The 27334-nt window shown below is 49.9% G+C and overlaps 1 protein-coding gene across 3 annotated transcripts; it reads right to left on the bottom strand.

The window, feature by feature from the left end:
• Positions 1 to 7: 7 nt before the first annotated feature.
• Positions 8 to 27022, bottom strand: Pde1b (phosphodiesterase 1B). 3 transcript variants are annotated; one of them, XM_038343539.2, is made up of 16 exons: positions 26905 to 27022; positions 26686 to 26808; positions 9698 to 9811; positions 8340 to 8522; positions 8104 to 8170; positions 7537 to 7653; positions 5365 to 5505; positions 4957 to 5057; positions 4743 to 4868; positions 4523 to 4624; positions 3284 to 3404; positions 2948 to 3029; positions 2669 to 2777; positions 2116 to 2246; positions 1515 to 1637; positions 8 to 1181 (listed from the first exon to the last, which is right to left on the bottom strand). In XM_038343539.2, the coding sequence occupies exons 2-15, from the start codon at positions 26793 to 26795 to the stop codon at positions 1534 to 1536; spliced, it is 1608 nt and encodes a 535-aa protein (XP_038199467.1). In that variant the 5' UTR covers positions 26796 to 26808; positions 26905 to 27022; the 3' UTR covers positions 8 to 1181; positions 1515 to 1533. The 3 variants fall into 3 exon arrangements, with proteins under 3 accessions (XP_038199467.1, XP_038199469.1, XP_038199468.1); XM_038343541.2 differs by lacking the exons at positions 26686 to 26808; positions 26905 to 27022 and adding exons at positions 15329 to 15357; positions 16111 to 16307; XM_038343540.2 differs by lacking the exons at positions 26686 to 26808; positions 26905 to 27022 and adding an exon at positions 15329 to 16092.
• Between the last annotated feature and the right edge of the window lie 312 nt (positions 27023 to 27334).

The following is a 27334-nucleotide window of genomic DNA, read 5'->3' as shown; positions in this document are numbered from 1 at the left end:
ACATCCAGCCAGTCTCCCTTCTTTATTGATCTCTGGCTATATCAGGGGCCTGGGAGACCAAAAGCATGGAGGAGTCACATGCGGTTGGCAAGTCTAACGACCATGGAGATGGACTTCACGAGAACAGATGCATGGCTGGTATTTACAAGAAAGGAGGAGGCAGTCACCTGGACTCGGCCTTTTCTTGGATGAGGTGGGGCAAGGAGCCTGAGGACAGGAAGAGGCTCTGCCTGGCTGCACTTGCTGTGTGCCCCAGGCAGCAACAGCCCTGCGCCCTTCCCCTTCTGCCTTCCACCCATGAGGGGCCCAGGGAGGGGAATCTCTTCGTGGGCCAGTTCTGGGAGAAGGAAGGCAGGAAGGACCCATTCTGACCACATGGACTGCTGGATCATACCTTACCCCACTTGCAACAGGGCCAGCTGTCCCCTCCTTCCTTTGTTCATACACACTGAAGGAAGATCTCAAAGCATTTACAGACATTGGTCGGATGAGAGCCTCTTAGTACCCGGGGACAGAAAGGAGGCAAAGGGCAAGAGACCCAGGTAGGGCAGGCGACAAGCTTCTCAAGCCCAGACCAGCCCCAAGTTCTTGAGGACCCCGGAAAGTCTTCCCGCAGGCATAATCCCAAGGCTCCTGTCCTCTCTCAGCCACTGCCTGGGCAGAGGAGTGAGCTTGCAAGGGGCGGTGCTAGAAGCTGTCCCCCACCTCATCCCAGGAAGGTACAGGAGAGGACGCCTGCCCTTCCCATGCGGGCCCTTTAAAACTGCCAGCTTCCTTGGGAAACAGGGAAACCCAGACCTGCCAGCTAAGATCTGGGGTGGGGGCTGTGGGAACCCCCAAAATGTATTGCTTAGAAACTTGGATGGGGAGGGCCAAGGGGGCTGGCATCTCTGACCCTCCCCTCCAGGCCATAGGAAGCCTGTAGGAAGCTCACCCCTCCCAGGAAGGGAGTCCAGAGGCAAGGGGTGGGCACAGTGACCATTGGGGACCTGTGGTTCCCCAGGCTTGTGTCCCAGTGGGTATTGGGTGGGGAGGGGACCTTCCCCCACCCCACCAGCTCCAGCATTGGGCTTTTAGGTGAGCTATCTCTCCCACGACCAACACACTCCCTTGGAGCAGATGGGGGAACCAGTCGGATGGATAGTGCTAATGACATCGAAGACTTGGGACTCAGTGAGGACCTGTCGAAAGAAGGAGACACTTCAGTGTTCTGCTCTTGAACTTTATCTCTTAACCTGATCTTCCTTCCTCCCTTGGTCCTCAGAACAGCTAGCAGCTAATGCCCGTCAGATGCATGGCAGCCGATGGTACGAGCTGGGCTGAAATCAAGTCACATTTACTGACTTGCCCCACCAAACCCTGTACCTAGACTGCTGCCTGCTCCGTAGTCTCACAGCCCAGCACATGTGTCACCCTGTCTGTGCTGCTCTGTCCTTTCCTCCTTCATGAAAGAGCTATGGGGCCCAAGAAGGTGACAAGAGTCCCTTGCTCCCCACCCGTGCCTCCTAGCTCACCTGGCCAGCCCCCAGTTCTCTAATCCAGATTCCCGTTCTGGTTGTGCTCATCTTCTGCAGGGGAGGGTGGGGCCTCTTCCTCACAGGGGGACAGTTCATCAATGGACATCTGGTTGGTGATGCCTACAGAGGGTTCCAAGGAAGCTGACATTAGGCCAAGAACTAGTTTCTCCAGAACCAAGGTGCATGTAAAGAAAAGAAGAGGCCTGACTCTCACCTACTACCTCCTCCAGTCTGAGCTACCTCCATCCCGCGCACATAAAAACTCACAGCCCCTGCTCACAGTGCAGCTGGAACCACCAAATAACTCAGATTTCCAGGGGCACCATTTGCAGACAGCCAGTGCGCAAGGAGTCCAGCCATGAGGGGCCCAGAACTCAGAGCACTGTGGCTGTCCCTGTCATCTCTCCAGCTTTCATTCTAGAACAACCCAAGCCATTCAACCCGTCAGCCTTTGTGTGGCCTCTTATTTTAGTCTGACTGGCTCCATTCCCAACTCGAGGAGTCAAAGAGCAGTCTGGGGCTTAACGCAAAGGGGGCTGCTGTTGCTCCACCGGCCCTAGAATGTTCACACACACACACATGCACACATAACACCCACCGCTTGCTGCCCGTTCCTTCCACTTCTGTTTGTTCTCCTGAATGTGCTTGGTCCAGGTGGAGCGGAAACTGATCACATCAGGGTTGGGGTCTCCTACGTCTACATCTAAAGAAGGCTGGCGCCACTGGAAGCTAGAAACAAGACACATTCAAACACCCAGTTCCAGAAGTGAGACCCAGCCCTCTTCAGAATCCGATTCTTGGCCCTCCGCATGGAGAAGACGGACGACCAGAAAGGCCGGAGTCCTTTTCCCTTTCTAGATACCCTCAAATCCTTGTCTGTCTGCCCATAATTGTAGCCCTCCCTCTCCACACTCAGTCTCCTGGTAGAAGGAAAACGAAATTATCTGAAAGACAGTTTAGACCCTTAAGGAAAAAATAATGTAGGGAGCCTAGGTGTGAGCTAGGCTCAGTCTTCTGTGCTTCTCAGACCTGAAGCATCCCGCCTCCCTCCTACCCTCCCTCACCTCCTGCCTACCCTCCCATCTAGGCTGAAAGAATCATCTCTGTGCAACCAATGAACCAGGACATATGGTTACCCCAGCCACAGTCACCTAGGCTGACTTTTAGACTTGGAGTCATCATCTGCCAAGGGCTGGACACTCTTCTCTGCCACATCAGTCAGCACAGAGAAGGTGGGCTCCACAATGAAGTCGATGAAACCTGCAGGAAGGGAGCAAGAGCTCAAGTGTCCCACTTGGAGGACAAGGCAGACACGGGAGAGCCTGGTTGTGAGGCTGCAAGTGACAAAGCCCAGAGGGTGAGCTGGGACAACCCGGGGACAGTACCTGTGTGAGCCCAGATGGCCCCTTTCCTTATCCCCCTGGACTCACCTATCTGGGACTGGGCCACCAATGTGGAGGTGCGATCACAGAGTGGAGAGAAGGGCAGCCCCAGCTCTGCTTCCTTGTCACCCTGGGAAGAGAAGATGTCTCAGAGTTGGGAGGGCCGGGGAGATAAATGGCTGCAATGGGAGAAGGGGATGCTGCTACCCCTTTGACCTGGAAATGAGGGGTGAGTGGAGATGACCAGTGTCCAGCTCTGTGGGTAGAGATTTGACCCCACAGGCTTGGGATCAGTTCAGGAGTGAAAGGTAGCCAGGTGGAGCTCCAGAGTAGGTGTGGGAAGCTCCCAGATCAGGGATAGGAAGGCTCCAGTGACAGGGTTACCTGGCGGAAGAATTCTTCCATTAGGGCCTTGGTCCAGCGGCTGTGGACTGACCACTGCTTGGTTGGATGGCTGATGTCAGCAGCATGAAGCAGAAGAGATAGGGCCTTGGACTTGTCAATCCTGATTAAGGCAGGTGTTAAAAAAAGGGAAAGTGATCTTCTAGGAAAAGGAGACCTTGGCCGTTCTCCAACTTCCAGTCACACAAACACTCCTTTTTCACATAACTTTAAGCAGTCTACACACAAGCAAACTCATCTGTGTGGATAGACATAGAAGCACAGATCAGTACCAGAGAACCCAGGCTCTTAGCATCAATGGGCATGAATTTGACTCCCCCTCATCTCTACCACCCACGATTGTGAGACACTAAGCAAGTTACTGAAAACATCCATAATTCATTCTCTTCAAGCCAAAAGTAAAAATAACAAGCCTGTCACATATTGAGTTGTTCTGAGAATTAAATGACTTATAACAAGTATTTCTGACACATAATATGCACCAGGGATGTTATGTACAATGGCCATCATCATGACCCTTGCCATTAACCCCTGAACAACTGCCCACAGTGACCCCACAATCCCCATTCAGACACTATACACAGGTCAACACACACCTCCAGGACACTGAGCCCATTCTCTTTCCCACACTTACACATTCCCAGTCACTTCTAAACAGCATTAGATAGAATTATAACATTTGTTCTGTCTTCATTTTTGTCTTTTAACCTCACACAACTCTCCCAGTGGCCTTCTAAAACAGGAGTTAGTGTAAAGGGAGGTACTTCAAGGTCATCATTTCGGATAAGGACAAGTGTCTAGAAAAATCCGAATGTATTTCCCAACATTCCTGAGTAATCCTGCCCTGTAGCTACAATAAAAATTCCTATCCACGCTGGGGCAGTGGTGGCGCACACCTTTACACTCAAGGAGGCAGAGGCAGATGGATCTTTGTGAGTTCGAGGCCAGCCTGGTCTACAAGAGCTAGTTCCAGGACAGGCTCCAAAGCAACACAGAGAAACCCTGTCTTGAAAAACCTATCTAGGCTCCTGGACAATGCTCTCCATCAGACCTGTTAGACAAATCCAAAGCCATGTTCACAAACAGCACACACAGCCAAGTACACTCAGATGAGCGCCTGGAGTCAGGTAAGAACCTGGAACATCAACTGCTCAAGTGTACACACTGATTCACAAGACCCTCCCTCTGGCCTGACCCTGCCTACACCCCTCCACGTGCTACCTTTCCAGCTGCTGCAGAGCTGTCTTCATAGACTTCACTTGCTGGAAATGGCAGGACATGTCTGTGGCCAACACCATCTCAATAACCAAGGCCCGAAGTTCTCTAAGTGGACAGACAGAGAAGAGACCGGTCCTCTCAGCACTGAGCAGGACTAAAGGATTCAGGGAAAAGAAGGCTGGGATAAGGGTTTCAGGGATGCTGCATGCTGTCCTGTGCTCACACAAACTCGTCCTTGGTGAGATTGATAAAAATGTTCATCTCGTCGTCCTGCATCATTCGAAAAACAGAGCTGATGTGGTGGTTCTCCAGCACCGAGCGATCATTGTACAGGATGGCACATTCAGACCTGCGAAGCTGTATGTCATGCCCAGCCCCTGTAAAGGGCTCCGCTGGCAACCTTGGTCCCTCTGCCCCCACCATGTCCCACTGCTCACTTGGTCTGGATGTGGAAGCTGTTGGTTGTGCCTGTGTGCTCATAGTCATGGATGGCTGCAGCAAAGATGATGGCCAAGACCTCAATCTCTGACAGGCAGTGCTGGGGACGAGGAAGAGAAGAAACTTGGGCTAGCCCTCTGCCAGTCACTGCCCAGACACCCTCACAGCGACAACATTCCATTCATCATCAAAGCTCTCCTCTGTCCCCATCAGTTATATACCCACTATACCCCATCATGTGTCCCCAACAGTGCCCAAGAAGTATTGGTATGCCTGAGGATTCTCTGAACGACTCTGAAGGTGTTGGCACTCCATGGAAGCAGGATGAGGAAGAGGACACTAAGAGAGCAGCCAAGGCTTCCTAGTTCTGGATCCACAGGATCTGAACAGCATGACCAGGCACCTACCACCATGCCTGTGCGGAGCAGGAAGCAATGGACTGTCTGGGTCACATCAGCTGCATGGATCTGGTTGTGGTAAGGGTTCTTGTATTTCCCATAGCCTGTCTCCAAGGCCTCCAGAAAACTCATCAGAAACACAGTGGGAATCTGCAGGAGAGGGAAGAATGGAGATATCAAGGATCTACAGAGTGAAGAGATAGGTAATCAGCATTCTTTACATGGTAGTCAGGTGGAATGAAGCTCACCTGTAACCCCAGCACTTGGCTAAGGCAGAAAAGGTTTGCAAGCACCAGGCCAAGGTGAGGTACACAAGAGACTTTCTCAACCCCACTTTACCCACCTTCCCTGCCCAAAAACAACTGGGTATGGGCCAGAGAACTAACACAGGCTCTGATCATTAGAGATGGACTCAGATTCAGGCTCTACCACCTGCAGCCTGTGTGACCTTGAGTAATCCCTACGCCTCCCTGCGCCTTCCTAATTGCAAAATAAAGATAATACCACCTACCTGGGATTTAATGAGAAAAGTACAAGGCTTTTAGTAAGTACTCTCTGAAGAGTATCTATAATTATTATTGTTTCCCTGGAGATTTCTAAGAAAATGAAAGAAAGCCTCCCTCCAACCTTCCAACCACCTGCACCATCCCCAAAGCCACAAAGAAGGGCTCAGAGCAAAGCAAGGTAAGAGGAGCTGCAGGGCACCCTTGCAGCAGATGTGGAGCACCTGCTCCTCTGAGAAGCCTTCCCTGACCACCTCCACTCCACATATGCCAATAAGCAGCCCACCAGGCCCTATTTACAGACATGCGTACACACCCAAGACAGAGCCACTCTCAATTCTGTCCCTGACTATAGATGCCCTTGGGTATCTGAGACTCAAGGCTCCCGGAGGTCAAGGCTAGTATCTTCACCTGAGGCCAGGAAGGGATCCAGGGCTCAGGACTTGGGAGGCTTCTGCAGAGTGACAATAGAGAAGACATGCCACTTGTCAGACCCTAGCTTCCCCCATCTCTACCCCGGAGGGCTGTGCCCCAAATTCAGGGAATTTTAAAGGACTGTTTCCATGACAACTACTCTTGCTTTTGTGTTGCCATGGTGTCCCTAGAGAGAAGGGAAAAGAAAGGAGGGAACAGGGAGGGAAAAGACCAGGAAGCTTGGGAAGGAAGCCTGACTAGGACCCAGAGGACATCCCTTTCTCTAACTGTTGTGAAGCAGTCAAGCAGGCTAATTAAAGCCAAACCAGAGCAGCTGTTCTTGGGACTCCCAAACCTCATCCATCCAGATGTCTGAAGTACATCTACAAATGACAGAGTGAAACAGGAGCTGGGAAAGGGACCCTGCTATTCTTGGCCTAAGGAGAGGGGTCTGGAGGGGGCAAGGAAAGTTCAGGAGGTAAGACCTCAAGAAGGTCGGGAGGAGAACCCTGTTGAGCAGTTCAGGGCTGATGTGACAGTTCTTAAGAGGTGTCAGAGAGGAAGAGTGAAGGAACAGGGAAAGGCTGCGTGGACAGTATTCCAGTGAAGTAAGACAGGCCCACTAGGATACCCCACACACACTCTTACTACTCAGCCCAGGCCGTTCCAGGCCTGCGACTTCACCTTCAATATCTACTGGCCACCCCAGGTGTCACCCAGGGCCCCAGAGCCTCTCATCAACCCTTCACACACTACTCTTCCAGAGGTGGGTTCTGAAGTGGGTTTTCCTTCCCTCCAGATGAAGGCTCTAGAGAAGCCTTCTATCCAGATCATCTTCCTCTGCCAAGCACACAGCCCTTCCAAACTCTTCCCGGAGCTTTTCACACTGGCCCATCCCCTCTCTGAGAGAACAAATGAGAGACTCTAATCCCAAAGGATGACAGTACTGGGCTCTAGATCTCCAGGGTCCACAGACAAGAGTAGAAGGGAGGCAATTGGCAGTCAGCCCAGAGGGGACAGACTAGAGGAAAAAGGCATGAGCAGTGTCCCAAGCTAAATGCCTGCAGGCCTAGAAGCATTCACTCAGTGACTGAAGGGAGAGTCTGGATTACAGCAGTTTCTGTAGAGACAAGACTGGGATGGGCAGGGGTGTCATCCCCGACACTGGGACAGGACGGGGAGCTGTGGAGTCTGCTCATTGGGAATCTTTTAGGCCAGCACAGAGAGGAGTGGAGAGAGCCCAGCCTATAGGGTGCTGCCCAACCTTGAAGCGGCTGATGAGGCTATGCCGAGTCAGCAACTCAAAAACAATGGTCCTCAGAGCGTGGTCATCTGCTGCCCGGTTCAAGGAAAAGACATCAAAGCACCAGAGGTCCAGGTTCTGTGGAAAAACAATATACTAAGCAGGAAAGCCCTCTCCAGAGCTCCCCTGCCATAGGGAGATTAGTCAGACTTCTAGGCACACTTCCCAATGACTCAAGAAAGCAAAGGTTTCTTTTTTCCCAGATGTCTCTCAGTATCAGAGAGACAAGAAGATAAAGGTTTGTCTCTGGGTGGGCAAAAACTGTTCAAAAGAACATGAAAATACTAGTTAAAAGGGAAGTAAAAAAAAAATCACAGCAGACTCTCTTTTCCATCTTCCTCTCAGAGAGGCAGCTTCGCTTCTGCCTCTCTCCCCACTTCTCTGCTTTCCCCCCTCTCCTCTCTCTCTCTCCCTCTCTCCTTTAATAAAGCTTTATGTCTATAAAAAAAATCACAGCACAAACAGAATCTGGAATATGGCTATATCAACCCCAACCTTCTCCTCTTTCCCAAAAAACCCAGGGGTCACCTTGAGACAGTTGTGGACTACAGTAGAATATGTGGGGCCCACAGCAGTATACGTTCTCCGGAACATCCTAAAAAAGACCACAGAGGATAAATCAGGTATATGGCCTGGGGAGCAGAGCCTTAATCAACTGGGGTTGTGGAGATAGGTCTCGGGGTGAGTGGGGTCATGAAAGATCAGGCTGGCTGGGACAGAGAGCACGACAGAGATGGGGAAAGCTGGGTGCTGGCAAACCTCACCGCTCCACGAAGATCCCAGCCTGCACAGCATGCACAATGCTTCGGAACTTGGGCTTCTCTTCTGCCCTGCGACCTTTGGCTCGGGTCTGCTGTGTGAAGGTGGAGGCCAGCCAGTCCCGCACCTCTGAAGGCACGGCATCCGACCGAAGTTCCCGAAGCTCGTCCTCAGTATCCAGAATTTGCCTGGGACCAGGGGAACATTACAGAGGAAAGAAAGCAAGTGCTTCCATAGTAGTGACCCGATACCTGCCGTACCCACTTAGTGACTTCCCCTCAGTCCTCACCTTCCCTTCCCTTTACTACAGTGCTTTGTGTCTATATTCCTATGGAACACCTCCAATAGTGAAAGAGCTCACGGTGGAAAGTGGTGAAGTCACTATGGACATGTTTTAGCAGACAATGAAACACCGCGTTCCAGGGATGCTACAGGGCAGCACAGTCCATCAGAAATAAACTGCAAGGTTCACATATGAAATTAAATTTTTTCTGGTATGGTAGAAGCAGGAAGACCAGAGTTCAAGGCCAATCTTAGCTATATAGCAAGTTCAAGGCCAACATGGACTATATGAGGCCTTGTCTCAAATAAACAAAATAACAACAAAAAAAGAAACTTTCACTATTCTAGTAGCTACATTAAGCTGGTAAGGGGCTTGATAGATGGCTGAATGGTTGAGAACACCTGCTATTCTTGTAGAGAACTAGGCTTCAGTTCCCAGAACCCACATCAAGCAGTCAAAACTGCCTGTTACTCCAGTTCTAGAAGATCCCACACCCTCTCTGGCCTCCGTGTTGGCAGAAGCATGCATGTAGTATACATACATACATATATGCACATACAAGTAAAATTAATATAGATAAATCTTTTTCAAATTAAACAAAAATGTTTTAAAGACTGGTACATTTAATTAAAAATTTTATTTATGCTAATTCCTCCAAAATATTTTTCAAAATAAATTAACATATAATGAGTGAATGACATTGTGGGGAGGGGGGTCTGTCTGTAGGAGCCAGGATTGACACATTTCAATTCATCCTTGTACACTACAAGTTCAGAGTCATCCCTCCTGGCCAACACAAGTCTAGAGATGTATTCCATGTAGGTTTGAACAAGATGGTTTCTAGGGTCCCTTGCATCCCTGAAGCCACCATTGTTCCTCCTTTTGTCTTTTCCAGTACTGGGGATCAGGCCAGAGTGCCAGGAAAGTGAGGCAAGCACCCCACCACTGAGCTGCACCTCAGCCTCTTATCTCTGCCCCACCCTGTCTTTGTCCCTGTCACTCAGCCCTCCCCAGCTTGGCATTCCTCTCTGGAGTCTGCCTATCTGACATCTTCCTTCTCTGTCTGCAGGTCTCTCTCACCGTGTCTCATCGATGTAGACAGCCTCCAGCAGGGAAGCTGTGTATTCCAAGTTTTTCTTCAGCTCCTCAATGTTAACCTCCCCATTCTCCAACTGCTTCACCATGTAGCGCAGCCTGCAGGATATGAGTGCAGATCTCCTGTTTAGACACTATAGCCCAGTCAGGGGTTCCTCAACAGGGGGCAGAAACACTTTCAGTCTCAGCTGTTAATAATTCTAACACTAATGATAACCGCAGCCAGTGTTTTCATGCCAGGCTATGGCTTCTGCCTGTAGTAAGTTTATCTACTAACCCTACAGTGTTAGCCTAGGCAGGTAGCAGCCCCAGGAGTGATGTTTCTGGAGATGATTTGTTTCACAGTCTCAATATTTCCCCATGAGAGAAGGCTTTGGGATCAACACCAATCAAAACAGTCCCCAGGATCCTTTCATTGTCTTGGTCAAGACAGAAAGGAGAGCACATCCACAGCCCCTCAATCCTGGCAAGGGCTGGCAAGGACAGCAAAGACACAAAACAAAGACCAATCTGAATGCTTTCGCCTGGCCTCACTCCACGCAGGCAGAGCTAATGGATTATGATTCCAGAATCCATCAACCAGAACAAAGCAAGTTAACCCCTGGCTGCCCAGGCTCACGCCACAGATAACCTCTGGCGGAGTCACTGCGCCAATGTCCTGTCTCTGGCCCAGCTGAGGTTTTATCCTGGCAAAATAGTGGGGTGAAACCAGGCTCTCACCGTTTTGATGCCTTCCCAAGGGGACAGATCTTTCATCCTTTGCAGCTTTGGATCCTGGGGGGAGGGGGTCACTGACTAACTGAGAGGTTTCTGAGGGGAAGGGGTCACTGACTAACTGAGAGGTTTCTTGAAGTCTAGCAAGAGCAGCTCTGCATTCCGGATGAAACTCTCTGGCTCTAGACAGTGATTTTGAAGAAAGCAGCTCCCCACTCTTCCAAGAACTCAGCACTCTCCCAACACCCCCTCCCCCCATCACACACAGGCTCTCCTGTTCAGGTAGGGTGAGAACACCCCCACTACTCCCCCCCACATCACACACAGGCTCCCCCCATCACAAACAGGCTCTCCTGTTCAGGTGCGGTGAGAACACCTGCCCCCCCCCCCCCCCCCCACTGCATCACACACAGGCTTCCCCCCATCACACACAGGCTCTCCTGTTCAGGTGGGGTGAGAAGACCCTTACTACTCCCCCCCACATCACACACAGGCTCCCCCCATCACACACGGCTCTCCTGTCAGGTGGGGTGAGAACACCCGCTCCCCCCTCCCCCCGCCCCGCATCACAAACAGGCTTCTCCCCCCCCCCCCCATCACACACAGGCTCTCCTGTTCAGGTGGGGTGAGACAGTAGCTAGAACAAACATCCCACTGAGAGGGGCTTCAGAAACCCAAGGTCACCCTGTGAGTTGGGGAGAAGAGAATGAGTCAGGGACCAGAGGCTGAAATTAGCAACAATTCCCAGGGATGCCGGGAGAGGGTAAACAATGGCATTCCTGAACAGAATGGGCTCTAGAATCCTGGGGTCTCAGCAGCTTTGAAATAGGGATACTGAAAATAGCCCCAGGAAATATCACTGGCCAAGTCTCGCCTCAGAGCCCAGCAGTCCTGGCCCACACTTGTCTGAGAATAAATGGGGCAGAAGTGAAAGGGACCAGTCTAGGAGTGGGGAGCTAGAGGGAGCAGCCCTGTGCCTCCGGAGTGGGCTCTTGCCTACCTCATCACCCAGGCCCACTGGTTCCATGTGGAAACAGTTGTCAGACAAGGAGCTCAGCCCACTCCGCTTCACAAGGGAAGTTGAACAGAAAGGGACTAGATATCTTGGGAGGATTTCCCAGCCAAATAAACAAGAAAAAGGCACCAGCCAGGATATCACAGAACAAAAAGGTACACTCTGCCTTTTAGCACAGACAGTCTCTGTTCAGTCCCTACTACCCAGGGTTTTGGAATAGGCACACACATAAAACAGAAGGGAAGGCCTCTCCTACTGTTCACCTCTCCTCGTCTGCTACTTCACTCAGCCCCCTTCCAACCAAAAACAGTGTCCCCAGCAATCAATGCCCACCACTGTCTTTCCCAACCAACCCAGAGGAAAACAAAAGAACAGCCACGACCACGGCGTCTTATTTGCATATATTTGCATAATGCTAACAATGCAGCCCAGAAAGGATTGCAAACTACATTTCCAAAGCACAAACCCAACTCCTTGGAATGGTTTACCACACTGTATATTAAGGCTGGAAACCAAGTTCAAAGTTCACATCCTGCATTGCACCCTTGGGCAAGTGACTAATTTTGTGTGTGTGTGGGGGGGGGGGGGAATCAAACCAGGGTCCTTTCCAAGAGCAACAAGTGCTCTTAACCACTGAGCCAACTCTCCAGTCCCTAATTCTTAACCAGTATGCATTAAAATGTGACCTAGAGGTAAAATAAAAAATAAAATGTGGCCTAGAGGGACTGGGGAGATGGCTTAGTGGTTGAGTGCTTGCTACTCTTCTAAAGAACCCGAGTTCAGTTCCTAGCACCCCTGTTCCCCCTGTTCCAGGTATTCAACACCCTCTGCTGGCCTCCACAGGTACCCACACACATATGGTATACACATGCCATGTACAAAAATAAATACACATGCACATGAAAATAAAATTTTTTTAAAAGCAGTCTAAGCCAGGCAGTAGTAGCACTTGCCTTTAATATCGGCACTCGGGAGGCAAAGACAGGTGGATGTCTGAGTTCAAGTCAAGCCTGGTCTAAAGAGTGAGTTCCAGGACAGCCATGGCTACACAGAGAAACCCTGTCTCAACCCCATTCCCTCCAAAATAAATAAATAAAAGAGATCTGGAGACAGCAGATACCAGCATCACCTTGGGCCAAAATGTAGACTCCAAATTTCACTGCATGGTTGTGGAACCAGAGGAAGGCATGCATTTTTTAAATTTATTACTCGTGTGTGTGTGTGTGTATGTGTGTGTGTGTTGAGTGTGTGTGGATGCAGGTGTGCTATGGCACATGTGTAGACCTTCACATGAGTCCTGAGGACTGAACTCGGATCATCAGGCTTACTTCAACGCTCTTCACTGCCTGAGTCGTTTTCCTGGCCCAGAGACAGGAGTTTTTAATAAACACCCTAAGTGATTCTTAAACACTCAACTCTTTACTCTAGAGCTCCGATCTCTTCAACTGAAAAGCGGTGAGGCAGTCTCATAACAATATTAAGAGAAATAAAGGAAATAAAATGTGCAGCAAGCCTGGTGCAGGCAAGGGGTCCCCATAAATACAGCCTGAATGGGAATTATGTGCCAGCATACTGGTTCTCACTCTGCCCCGGCAACAGTACTTCAAACACAGCAAGCACCTGCCTGTTCAGCCTCAGCCTAGGAGAAGAAACACAGCTTAGATGGAGGAGAAAACAGAAAATGCTAGTGACTAGCGTGTGTCTACAACTGAAAACCTCATTTCATCCTCACAAGCATTTTAGGAAAGAAGGAAATGCCTTTTGCCCAAGGCCAAAAGACTTGTCAGTCTCAGGTCAGCAAAGCCCACAATGCACACTAAAGTTAAGGGGACCTATGTCCCTACACTTTGACGGTATTAGGGCAGCACAAGTCCTACAGTGTAATTAGCTTGAGAGGCATGGGCATTGCACCAGAGTCCCAGTCAGGTCCACCTTAAGTGTTCTGGACCTGTCAGTGACCTCACAGGACATGGCAATTATCAGGGTGACCTCAACTGTGCCTGGTTTACCTTGGTCTTCATACTCAGAGCACACACTATATGCTCAATAAAAGTTTATCATCTGAGGGCAGTGGTGGCGCACGCCTTTCATCCCAGCTCTCAGGAGGCAGAGGCAGGCAGATCTCTTAGTTCCAGGACAGCCTGGTCTACATAGTGAGTTCCGGGACAGCCAGGGATACACAGAGAAACCTTGTCTCCAGAAAAAAGAAAAGAAAAAAAAAGTTATTGACGAGAGTTGTAGAAGACTAATCAGATGGAAGGCCACCTGCCAGAGCTGACAAGATGACACTTCCCAGACAGGCTTCTGAAGCTGAATGGTGAGCCCTGGAACAAGAGTGGAACTGCAGGATGATCTGAACCACTGAGTCTCAGGAACACATGTGAAGCTCCTATGGAAGTCTGAATGAAGCATGACCCAGGCACCAGAGACAGGCAGGCAGGGGAAGATTAAAGAGTAAATTTGACAAAACAAGGAATCCAAGTAGAGGAGCTGGACTCAGGCAGCTGCGAGGATCCAGATGTTTAACTGCCCCCTCCTAAAGTCCAATACACATGTGGGCACACGTGCGTGCGCACAGACACACACACACACACACACACACACACAACATATGCTAGGCAGCAAGGCCTATTTTATCTCAAAGTCCTTCTGAGCGAAGACCCCCCTAAGCCTCACTGGCTACAGAAAGTTCTCTCTACCCATAGCACTAGTCCCGCCCTGTGTTTCAAACCTCAGAGAACTGGCCCATGAAAAGCCCCTTGCTGGAGAATAAGACAAGCCTCTAGGAAAACTAAAGTTTCCCAGAATTCCTTCTACCCCATTCATACCCATTTCCCCAGAATAGTACCCTCTGATCTTGACCCTCAGTAAGTCCCAGTATCCCCTGACTCTGTTGGACCAAAAGACTCTGGAAACAATAACCCTCACACAAAGACCCCAGCCCATTCCTATGGGTCACAATGTGACTGGCAATCTGAAGATTTCCAAAGTTGCCTGTCACTTCTTCCAGTACCAAGAGGCCACAAAGATCTTTGTAGGTGGGGACTTAGAAAAAGACTGCTTCAACCCAGGTGGCTGATAAGAAGACAAAGAAAGGGCTGGAGTACAGTAAAGAGTTCAGTGGTAAAGGACCAGTGTCCCCCCCACCCCGCCCGCCAAGCCTGGTATGCCCCCCACATCCCACCTGCAATCTCAGCACTTGGGAGCAGAAACAGGAAGAATGTTATCATGAGCCCAAGGTCAGTCTGGGCTACAGAGTGGGGGGCGGGCCCAGGACAGGATGGGAAGGGGGGGCTGTGGGGATGCAGACATGTGAGGTCTTAAGGATCCCAGGGATCAGGAGGCAGAGAGAGGAAACCCCTTGAAACCTGTCATAGAAGTAATAAACAACAAAGAGAGTGGAAACAGGAGAGTTCACAAACAACCACCCCTCTCCAGCCCCCCTTCTGCCTCCCCTCTCTTTCTGGCCTCTCCTCTCGCACCCCCTTCTCCTTCCCCTCTCCTGGCCTCCCCTCTCCTCCTGCCCCCCTCATTCCTCCTCTCCTCCTGACCCCCCCTTCTTGGTCCCTCTCCTCCTGCCTCCCTCCTCCTCCTGGTCTCCTTTCTCTACCTGCCTCCTTTCTCCTGACCCCCCTCTTCCTGCTCCCCACTCTCCTACTTCCCCACACACACCCTCTTCTCCTGTCTCCCCATCCTCCTGTGTCCCCCTACCCCCTCTCCTCCTGCCTCCCCTTTCTTCCTGCCTCCTCCCTCCTACTGGTCTCTCTTCTTTCTCTATCTGCCCCCCTCCGCCAGCCTCCCTCTCTTCTCTACCTGCCTCCCATCCCCTGTCTCCCACTCCACTGTCCTCCTGCCCCTTTTCTCCTCCCCCTCTCCCTGGCACTTACCTGAGGATGGGCCCCTGGAGGTGACTCCTCTGAACAGGAACAGGGTTTGCCATGGAAATCAAAGTTCTCTACTTCAAAGTATCAAAAAGCTGACCCCAGGGCCCAAGGGCCCCTACTGGGGAAGAACTCCCTCTTGAACCCCCAGAACTTCCTCTTCCAGGTCCCAGCAAAACTGAGCGACAGACCAGAGAGCACTTTTTGAACAGGGAACTGGAAAGGCCTGACTAGGGGGTGATGAGGCAGAACCCTTAACCCACAGGAACTGGGTGAGAGGCCGCGGGAAAAGTTTCACATCTGAATCAGACTGAAAACAAGGATCTGCTGTCAGAAGAGTCCCAGAAAGGCCAGAAATAGCACAGGCCAGCCCCTTGCTCTGAGGAGGTGGGGCTCCTCTTTGGGAAATAGGGATTAGCAGGCAGTGTCCGGAGGAGGCAGGGACAGCGACCATCCTGAATCTGTCACGGAGAAATCTATGGTAGAAGTGGAAGAGGCCCAGCCGGAGTCCAGAGGGGCTAAGCAGATCAAGCTCCTGCAAATCCGGGCTTCTTCTAGGGCCATTTCCCAGGAGCCTTGGTTCACCTGAGAGAATTCACAAGGACAAACAAGATGAACTCCCCAGGGAATTAGAAGCAGTTGGGAAGGGGCTTGCAGAAGCTAAAGGCCAGAGAAGGTTCACAGGTAGAGAAGAGCGCCCCACTCCACAGTGAATGAAAGTTGGGGGAACTTGTTCAGAGAAAGAATATAGGTGATGGGCGGGGCCTGGCAGTAACAACAAAACATACCTGAAGCTAGCCAAATTATTCCTAGCCCTGATTTTCTCATCTTACATAGAGATTGGGGAAAACCGTGAATTAACCAGAGTGAGGTCAACACAGTTCAGAAGAAGAGGAGTGATGGCAGAGCCCAAGAGGGGCAAAATGAGGCTCCCGGGAGAGCTTAAGGAGCAAGACCCCCTCTTCCATCTCCGTGACTTCCAGGAAAGAGCCTGGCCACTGCAACCAAGTGGACTGCGTACACAGTCCTAGCAGCTTCCCGATTGGCTACAAGATGACATCACAAGTGCATTGGGTTCATGATTGGTCTACTGGACCTTAGGCGGGGCTAAGAAGGAGGTGGGCGTGCTGAAGCCAAAAGGATCCTCAATTCTAGGGTCTCACAATAGGCGTGGACTGGAGAAAAGGGATCACAGGGTTGAGTATGGCCCAAGAAAGGGAAGGGAAAAGAAAAGAAACAAACCCAGAGCTTTGGTTTTATGACGGGAAGTCTTTCCCCTCCTTCCTTACCGCTCGCTCAGAAGCCAACAAATTAAAACACCGTTACTGTGCCAAGGCCTTAAAGGAGTATAAACAAACGAAGTTTAGGGACCTGCTGTTTCTCAGCGGCTCCGAGCTCTGGGACAAGTGAAAGTGGGCTTGGACTGCGGACAAGTTATAGAAGATGGAGACACACGGGTTGCTCTCTAGAGGTCTGGTGGCCTAGCAGGGCTGCTGCGGGGCGAGGGGACCACTCTGCGACCGGCTGGCTTCACCATTCCTACGTGGCTTAGCACTTTGAGAAAGAAAGGACTAGATCCAGCATCAGGGTCTCAGGCCAGGCCATTTGGCTTGTTTTGCACAGGCTGATGGGGGTGGGGGAGGCAGGTGACAGTCAGCTTTACTCGGCCCCCAAGAGCAATATCCTCCAAGCTGTGCTAGCTCCCCTTCCTGCGTGCCCTGTTCTGCCAGTCTCAATTCTCCCACTGAGAGGTAGATATTACACTGAAGAGGATATCTCTTTAGCCTACTCTTTCCCAACGGCACCAGTTGGCTGCACAAATGGCCGCTCACCCCACACCATATGCGTTGTCACCTATTTTGGCTATGATTATAAACAGATCCTAGTAAAGAGAGACTTAGGGGCAACTACAATCCCTTTCCTGAGGAGTGGGATTCATATATTCATCCAGATGTTGGAGAATCCACAAGAAGTCCCATTCAGTATCAAATTTCTCTTCAGTTCTTAAATGTGTTATTTTTATCAACATATGTTAATAAGCTATTTTATGCTATTATGTTAACATAAAAAGTTACAGATTTCATTATGGTACTTCCATATTTTATGTGCCATTTTGCTTTGGATTTGTTTGTTTGTTTTGGGGTTTTCTGTTGTTGTAGTGTTTTTTGCTGCTGCTCGAGTTTTTGGAGACTTTATTGTTTGTTTGTTTGTTTGTGACAAGGTCTATCTCCATAGGCCTGGAACTGGCCAGGCTGACCTTCAATTCACAGAGATCCGCCTGCCTCTGCCTCCAGCATGCTGGGATTAAAGGTGTGTGCCACCACACCTGGCTTTATGGTTTGCTCTTGTTCACCCCTCTCCTCCACTGCCCTCTCCCATCTTTCTTGACCACTTTTTACTAGGTCCTCTTCCCCATAAATCACCTCCCACTGGCTCACATGCCTCATGTACTGCAGTGCTCTCTCTTCCCCTTCCCTCCCTTAAGGTCTCTTCCGCCCTCATACAATGACCATTTTTACTTCCATTAACCCTTAAGTTTTGTTTTGTTCTTTCTTTGTTTGTTTTTCAAGACAGGGTTCTCTGTGCTACAGTCCTAGTTGTCCTGGAACTAGTTCTTGTAGACCAGGCTGGCCTTGAACTCACAGAGATCCACCTGCCTCTGCCAACGCAACCCGGCTAACCCTTAAATGTAGAGGTAGACAAGCCCAAGCTTAGGCTTCCCTGTTGTGCCCACACCCAACTTTCTCCACCTTGTACTAAGGACTAATCATTGGCATAGGGGACAGAAGTTGAGTCTGGTCAGATAAAATGAGAATGGGAATGGCTCGGGCTGGGAGAGAAATTATCTTGCTGATCTCAGGGATCCAAAAGCTCAAAAACTGGTAGGGGAGCAGCTAAATCTCATTTTAAAATTATATGAGTACAAACCAGGAGAATTTGCCTTGATTTTCTTACTATGTAGGACCATGGGTAAATCTCTCTAAGTTCTAGTTTCCATGTTTAAATCTGATATATAGCACGTGCTTCCAAGAAATCTAGTGAGGGCCTGATGAGGTCATTATGAGAAGAGCATTTGGGGAACTATACAGCAGTACATCCATGCAAGAGACTGTTGTTTTCGTCCAATCCTTTAGTTAGTTTTGAAAATATTCATCGAGAGACTTCCATAAACAAAGTCCCAGATGGCCACTAGTACCCAGGACCCAGTTTCCTCACATACAGTGTGCAAATGGAACGTGAGCTACTTGTAGAAAACTCTAGTCTCTTCACATGCTAGGGCTTCCCTCTCCTCTGCAGTCCACAGGGGCTGGAAGACAGCAGAGGCAGGGGCTGTGCAGAGCAAGGAGCTGCAGAACCCAAGAGCAACAGAACTTTGCCTCACATCGGTTCCCTCACTCCCTGGTTCCCATTGCTGTCTGAGCAGTCCTAGTTCTGACAGCTGGCTGGGTAGAGTGGCGGGGGTGGCTCCAGAGATAAAAATAAACTGGCAGAACTGGGGTGCCATTCTGGAAGATGACAAAACTCAGGTTGACATAGTAGCCATGGCAGCCACGGGAGATCTCTAGGCTCTGGAAAGAGAAGGGGTTCAGGGAAGGGGCAGAGGTACTGTCAGCACTTTTCCATCCTGGTGGGTTGTGCTGTTGGCCCAAAAGACCAAAGGAAAGGAAATAGAAGTGTAGAAGGGCCTGGAAGGCAAAGAGGGAAAGAAAGAAATGTGGGAGGTGCTCCAGAAGAGGGCCAGGATGAACAGAGCCACAGAGTGGAAGGGCCTACTTCTGCCTTGCCTGTATATAAAAGCAGCTCCCCAGTCTCCAAACTAGAAGCCATTTCTAACAGGTGCTCCTAGCAACAGCCCAGCACAGCTCAGACTGTGCATGAAAAGATGCAATTTAAGCAGCTTAAGACTTAGATCAGACTAATAAGAACTCAGGTATCCCAGTACCTGGCCCAATACAGCACACAAATGCATCACCTTCTCTCTCAGATTTCAGTCCTTGGGAAAGGGAATAATTGGGAGAGGTAGGCAACAGCATGCAGTGGAGGTAGATAAGAGAGAAGGTGTCAGGACCCCATCCAGAAGCTTCTCCAACTCACTTGTGCATGGACATCTCCCCCTGCACTGTAGAGTTCTGCTTATTCACCACCTCCACAAACCACCCCACTAGTCTGCTAGACCACATCCCAGCAGATGTCCACAGCAGATGCCCTGCTTCGAGGGGACTGACCAGATGCTTAAAGCAGTCTACGATGGGTAAGAACTGTCAGCTTGGCAGGAGATAACTGTAGGTATGTGAGGCAGCATAAGGCTGGGTCAGCAGGATTACAGTCTGGCCCCCGTTCTGACCCTACCCTACCAAGTAGCTCTGGGCATTGGCGGCTTCCTTGTAGCCATGTGTAGCTCTTGCATCCAGGACCTAGCACTGCAGGCACTAGGGAAACAAGGTATCTGGACCTTGATTCCCAGGTTCTAGAATTCTTTCTTTCTGATTAGCTCACTGCTTCCTCCAAATCAGCATTTGCCAGATCTTAAAGGAGGAAGGTACCATCCTTTTTTTTTTTTTTTTTTTTTTATCAGAAAGGTCACTTTCTAACATCTGTGAATTTCTCGGGAAGTTCTCCTGTATATCTACCCTTGATCCATTCCACAGCAATCAAAACAATAGCCAACTTTGCTGACATTTCAAAGGCAAGCAGAGCTATGTTATGCATCTTCCAGATTGAAATTCCTAAAGCTCTGGCTTGGTACAGAGATGCTCCAGGCTATGGAACTTGGCAAGTGTGCTCACTCATCCCAGGCTGAAGGGAGTTTCCAAACAAGGTGGACATAGAGGACAGAACTAGGGAGAAGGTGCCAGGCTAGATGCTGGATGGCTGATAAACAAGGGAGCAGGAAGCTGAGAATGGAGAAGAAAAAGGAAGTTTCTGAGGCCCCAGATCCTATCAGTCAAAGGTTCCCTAGGCACCCGACCCAGAAGCCCCACTCCTACCCCAGCCTAAGTGATGCCAGCACCAGCTGGCAACCTCATGGCCCACTGCAGCTACCGTAATTCTTTGCAAATCTGACTTCTCATTGCAGCTGTACAATCAACTGACCTGAGAGCCCAGCTCAGCCAAGAGCAACCCTAAATACTCCTGACCCTTCTCTCAGCCCTAGCCCCAGGCATCCCTGGACACATCTTGGCTTTCTTCTCTGCCAAACCCCATCACAACCCCCTCTGGGGATTGATAAGGTCCCAGATGCTGAGGCAGAATCCTAACCTGTTGTTTTCTTCCCAAACAAGAATAAGCACCACAGACAGAACAGGAGCAGAGGGTGGTGAGAGAGAGGACAAGAATCATTGCAAGGCAGAGAGAAAGAGGGGGGAGAGGGAGGCAGGAGGAGAGAAACTAACAAACACACTTGGAGAGCCCTGCACTGACTGCTTAGCAACCACTTTTCTCAGCCCATCTCAACTCCCTCCCAGCTCTCCTGAACCAATTGTCCTCCCACCCTAGGGGACAATCTCTGTATCTAACAACTTCCAGCCTCCCCCAGTCTCACCTCCACCCCACCTGCTGCCCTCATTTTGTGCCTTTTCATCTGCAGCTGTCCTGAAGAGAGTTGGAAAATAGCTCCTCAACTTCCATACCTGAGAAAACCAGCCCCTTGAGATTCAAAGGCAATTACTGGGCTTCTTCCCTGGAGGACCTGAGAGGATGAGGTTGCTGATCAGGCAAAAGAGACGCCCTGCAGAAAGCAGGAGTTGAGGCTAGACAAGGCCCCAAAAAGGTATCTTGCAGCCAACTTACCCTACTGTCTCCACAGCAACACCTAGATGGTGGTACCCCCCACATACAAATTCTCTGGCTCCTGGCCAAGAATAAGGTAGCGTGGGAGGTAGAAGACAAGAGGGCAAGTGGGACACAGAACAGGAGGGAAACGAATCTAGAAAAGAAGGGGTCAAAGGGAGGGAAGGAAAAGAACAAAGGCCTTAGATCTTTCCTCAACCGTTCCTCTACAGACTTAAGACATAAGATCTCATGTAAGGGTTTGGTGGCGGCGAGCTGGCTAGTTGGTCTACTGACTTTAGAGGGAGAGTCTCATGTAGCCCAAGTTGGCCTTACCCTCTCCCAAATGCTCAGAATCTGGGTAAGCACTACCACACCTGGTGTCAGGATTTGTTTTCGTCCATTCTAGTCTGAGAGGGAATGAGAGGGGAAAGATCTAGAGAGGTCCAGGCTTTTCTCTGACTGAATCCCACCTGGCCTTCCAGGCCTATTTCCCTTCACCTTCCTCTGGGCAAAATGGCAAGTGAAACCTCCTATGGAGACGCATTTTGTCTCCCCAGCCTGCCTCCCGGGGCTCAGGGTTCTAAAGGGCTTACAGAGCGCTTCTAAAATAAGAAATAAAGGAAATAGAAAATTAGAGTAGAGGTAGGAGACCTGTGATAGAGGAGGGAGACTATTACAGCCAGGGAGGAGAGGGTCCCTAAGCCTTTTCTGGGGATGACAGAAGAAGAGCTGACCCAGGAGTGAGAAACTTCCCCATCCAGTGTTCTCTCTTCTCTTGGTCCAGGTGCTGCGATATGATGTGCCTGATGATATGACCCCAGGCCGAGTATTTAGGATAAATACAAAAGGGGGCTCCCCCACACACAGAACCCCATTAGGGAGGACCACTGCCCAGAACTACACTTGTTCCAGCTCTGTCCAGTTCAGCCACTGGGACAAGGTAACAAAGACTTCTGCTCCCGTTCCCAGCAGCCCACATCCTCCACCGCTCAGCTCACTTCCATCCCCGCTAGCTTCTTATCCACTAAGGGCAGACCCACTCATCAGCAAAACTCATCTAAATCATGCTGCAAATACTGGGTTCCAGTTTACTTGATATTCTTGTTCCTGCCTCCCGAATCTTCACCTTTTTCTCTCATCCAGTAATTAGCCCGCCCAACTCTTCCTTCACAAAGCAAGTCCCCCCACACTGAAAATCTCCAGACTGTGTCATTAAAGCTATGATACAGACATTTAAAGCCATTGATATGGACAATATCAAAGAACAGAGACTCTGGGAAACCATATGAGTTCAAGATCACATGGTGTAGAAATAGCAGAGTGGGAATTTGAGTCCACACTAATCTCCTAATACTTCTCTGTCCTTCTGCCTCCATGATCCTCCAATTTTGACCCTATGTGTGGGAAGCTCTTTCTTTTATCTGAATTCGAGTTGCCCTGTCTCTGGGCTTCTCCCCTTCTTCTACATCCCAGATACCACTCAGTGTGCATTCAAACAGTGCTGTGTAGGAAATAGAGATGATGGGAAAGGCAGTATAAAAACCAAGGAGAAATTCCCTGGGCCTTAGCTAGAAATGAAAGAGTAAGGCTGGTTTAGGGAAGACAGGAAGCCTCCCACCGAGGTCTGAGAGGCCTGGTTCTCCTGTGGAAGGAGCCACAGGTCATCCTGCAATCTTTACAGAGGCTCCACAGCTCCAAACACAGAATGGGGGAATGACAGCAAAATACTGCTAAGATCCTGGTAAGATCAACAATCAACAACAAGATCCTGGTGAGAGCATACTGGTAAAGAGCAATACAAGATTACTGGATGGAGCATATTCAATATGATAACTAACGGCAGAATCAATCAATGAGACTCAGCTTCCTCCTGCTGCCCTCTGGAAATCCCCCAGGATTGCCAAAATATTTGAATGTGTCACAAATACATACAAAAGATCACATGTACACATATTCCATTACCAGTAAGCTCATTCACATCGTCTCAGCCAGGCCTAGAACTGCCGAAGGAATTCAGGTAGGAGCATACCTTCCCAGCATACTGGCTGTCAAACATGCCATTCATAACCGTAAAAGAGAGAAAGACACCATCATGGAGCTGTGCCTCCGGCACTCGTCATCTCTACCCAGATTTACAGGTATACATATCTGGCACTCACAATTTCAGTCTCTCATTCACACAAAATACAGCCTTTGTATCTTCTCTGTAACTCATTCAGTTCCAGGCTCTATCCTGAGATTTCATAACTCAAAACGCAGCAACCATACCATCTCTTTCTTCCAAATCTATTTCCTGCCCATACCTCCCTCCTGTGTGGAGGTATACACACACCACAGAGTCAGAGAAAGAACTCGATTTCATGTCTTCATACACACATAATTCATTTAATTTCTTTCTTCATTCCCTTATAATAGTATTTCTTGAAATCCTATGTTATGCAAGGCACCACATGAGACTCTGATGAAACAATGATAAATCGCCTCAAATGGGTCCTTATTCTAGACTCAGCTATCACAACCTTGAACCTCGGGTCCTGAAAATGAAGCAGGGAAGAGACAAGAAAAGAAAACTGTGCCTTCACTGTCCCACAGACAGGAGGAATTTCTATCTGTAAAATGTACAATTGAGAGAAACTAGGGCAGAGAAGAGAGTGATGCTTGTATTTCCTGGGAGACAGAACTCAGATTTGTGTTTTCGTGTGTACATAACCCCCAAAAGAAAGACTTGGGCAAAAACTCAGAGTGGCAAAATTTTACTTCCTGTGTAAGTGTAGCAAGATGAGAAAAGGCGGGCCTCTCCTCACCACTGGACAGCTCCTCGACAGTAGGACGCATGCTCACTTCATCCAACGGTACATCCCCACACCTCGTGTGCCACCTCTCCCCAGCAAGGCACCCAGACTGTTCTTGAATGAATAAATAAATAAGCCAAGGAAGCAAACCAATCATGTTTTTTCTTGATTCAAAAAAAGACTCTGAAAACTCATTCTACATTTTGTATCTCCCTCATGTCCCCAGCGCCCTTTGGTCTTAGATAAGGACAAATTGCTTGTCGTCAGCTAGAGATGCCGAAATCAACATGATCAGACCCTCATTTCTAGACTGCCTTTCTCAGTCTCTTCATTCATGAATCTCCTGAGTTAGAAAAGTAAAATCCCACTGTTGGAGACTTCCCAGTTCATACAGCCCCGGATTCTCACACAGAGTCCGCAGTGTGGGATATGGGATTCCTGAATGTCCTTTCCAGCAAGAAACTGCCCTGCACAACTCGATTAGTGGATGCATGTATCCATAGGCAAACACACCCTAAGAGTCTGGACGTTCTAGATTAGAACTTTAAAGAGGGGGAGCAGGATTGTTGGGTTTGGGAACCAGATACATAAAGATATGTCGAAATCCTATCTATCTTCATTTCCACTTAGTGCCCAGTCCTGAGACAGTCATGTCTACCTCCCTGTCTCCAGACTAAACGACCTCTTTTAACCTTACCCATGAGAAGGAGGGAGGGCTCTGCTTCCTAGAAAGGATGGAAGGAAGGAAGGAAGCGAGCGAGCCTGAAATCCGGGGATTTTTGTTCTTGTTTTATGTTGTTGTTTCCTTCTTCTTGTTGTCAAAGCCTCCTTGATATTCAAACAAAGGCAAATCTAGAAAGCCATCGACCTGGGTTCTACCTTTGAATCTTTTTCTGACTTGGGAAAACAAATTAGAGAATCTACTCCCGAGGATGAATCAGCTGTCTAGCATTTCATCAGACCAGATCGCTGAAGTGAGATAGACCAACGTCATCTCATCAATGAGGTCACTGATCCTTGCCCACTGTGTGAGGCCACCTCAACTGAAGCGCTGTGGAAAGAAGCTCTGCTGGTCTCTCCCCAGAGCTCAGTACCACCTTCTGGGCTCCTCTTCTCTCATATTAAAAGGGGGAATGGTTATTCATTTTCAAGAAAGACTTTTGTTTGGCTAAAACAGTGTGGAAGGTGATAAAAATGGAGAAATTCATTCAACCACATGGTGCTCCTCCTTGGATATCTGATGAGCCATGAGTGCCATCCCAAGACACTGGAATTCTGTGTCTGTGGCCCCGATGCCTCATCTTCCCTCACCTGCCACTCTCCTCAACCTCAACCATTGGCAGAGCATCATTTTCTATCAAGACCCACCCAACAGAAATCTATTCAATCCGGCTTCCCATCTCTTTATCCTGGAACTCATTCCAAGGCTGCACTTCATAGAATCCAGCAAATTGCTTCAGCCAGAGGCAGCAGAGGGGACAAAGGAGCACACTTGGATTTCGAGCCTTGTTGCCCACTGTGTACCATTCTCCCTAAGGCTTCTGTAAGCAGCAAGCATATAAATCAGACTCACATGTCCAATATAAGCCATCAACTCATCACCATTGGTGAAATACTTAAAGAACAATACAGACATAGGCATCTGTCAGCCTCCTATCCCCATTCCCTTCCCTTTATCAGAACCCAGGAAGAGAAGGCTCAATGTTCGCTGCTGAAGGAACTAGAAAAGAACGGGGTTCAGGGATGGTTACCATTTTCTTTCCTATCTATCAATCTCTTTCCTAGGGCTGCAGAGAGTCTCTCAGGGAGACGCACATTGTTTCTTATTCTCTGAGTAAGAATCAACAAACTGCAGAGATTATCCAACGGCACCTGCCTGGAAGATGAACATAATATATGACCAATCTCTGACCCAATCCTGTTCTGTTTTGAGGGGCAGGAAGAAAACTTCCTTTCCACCCTCAGAATGTTGCGTGGAGCGCCTGAGCCCCTCCTCTCCTCTTTTATTCTTCTCCATGTACTCTGGTCTCGCAATAAGGACTGATGCCCATATATGCTTGGAAATCCTAGGAGATACTATATAAACAAAAAGGCTTTGATTAAGTCAATTATGCTGTTCCTGTCAATCACTTTTCAGCACCACCACTCCCCTCTAGCTCACAGGGAGGGTTCCAGTCACTCCTCCAGGCTCCGGGTGGGTCATTAATACGCAGTTTCCAGATCCTGAAGCAGCTAATCCTCTCAAGTATAGGGCACCCTCATCCTGCTCCCTGTAGGATGTAGAACTACAAACCCCAAAGAACCCACAGGTTGGCACAAGTATCTCCGTGCACTAGATCCGCATTGGTGTGCAGGCGCACTTCACACCTCTGACCCGTGGAAACATGTGTACATGCCTGCGATATGTCTCACATCTGCACAACCCTGTTCATGGATATGTGTGAGTCAGCCTGGCATCTCCTAAAAGCTGCCTGCCCGCAGCCCTTGCCGGTTGGAGAGACAATACTGTCTCTTCAAGCTACTGCGCGTGTCACTCTGTCACTCAAAGGGCCCCAAACACAAGCACAAGCTCTGCAACTCCTAAACCTGCCCTAACCAACGGGCTTGCACTGCAGATGTGGCCTGGACACGAGCGTCAGGGCCATGCTTCCTTGCACCTGACAACATGTGTGCCCCAGAGAATCTACCTGCCCGGCTCCAGTTGCCCACACACACACACACACACACACACACACACACACTCACACTCACACAGCGTCCAGGATCCCCCCTCTCCAGATTCCCCTGGCAGAAACTCACAGAGACCGCAGCTTAATCCACATCTTCTTGCTGGGGGCTGACTTCAGCTCCAAGGGTGATGGACAATCCGACTCCAGCATCTCTGGAGGACTGCGCGGGGACAGCTCCATGCTTAGCCACTGTCTAGGGAACAGAAGGAGGAGACAGCCCCTCTGCTCAGCTTTAGCCCCTTGGCCCCTTGTCGAGGGACCCTCTCCCCTCATCCTAGACCCTTCCTACCTGCGGCTGGTGTGGACCAGCCAGGCCCGTGTCTCTGGGCTCAGCCCAAGCTAGTAAAGCTGCAGTGCCTGCCGCTGTTCCTCTTGTGCTGCCCGGCCGAGCTCTGGGCTCCGTCTTCCAGCTCTCTGCGCCCGCCGGGGCCGCCGCCACCACAACCGCCACCGCTGCCGCTACCTCAGCCGCCGCCACACACAGCCACAGCCACCTCCTTGCCCCCCTCCTCCTCCACCAGCCAGGACCCCCTCCCTCCGCTCCCCTTCCTGTTTCTTGGTCTGCACGCCCGCCGGTCTAGCGCGCGGCGCAGCCACTCCTCCCCCTTGCCTAGAAGCGCAGGGGAGCCGGGGGCGCACACATTCAGGAGCGCCCAAGGGCGAGCGCGCGCACTGGCGCCGGGCACGAGTTGCTGCTGCGTGTGCCCTGAGCAGGGGGC

Source organism: Arvicola amphibius, chromosome 9 (genome assembly GCF_903992535.2).
Source record: "Arvicola amphibius chromosome 9, mArvAmp1.2, whole genome shotgun sequence".
Classification (NCBI taxonomy): Eukaryota; Metazoa; Chordata; class Mammalia; order Rodentia; family Cricetidae; genus Arvicola; species Arvicola amphibius.
This window is presented reverse-complemented; position numbering and strand designations above follow the sequence as displayed.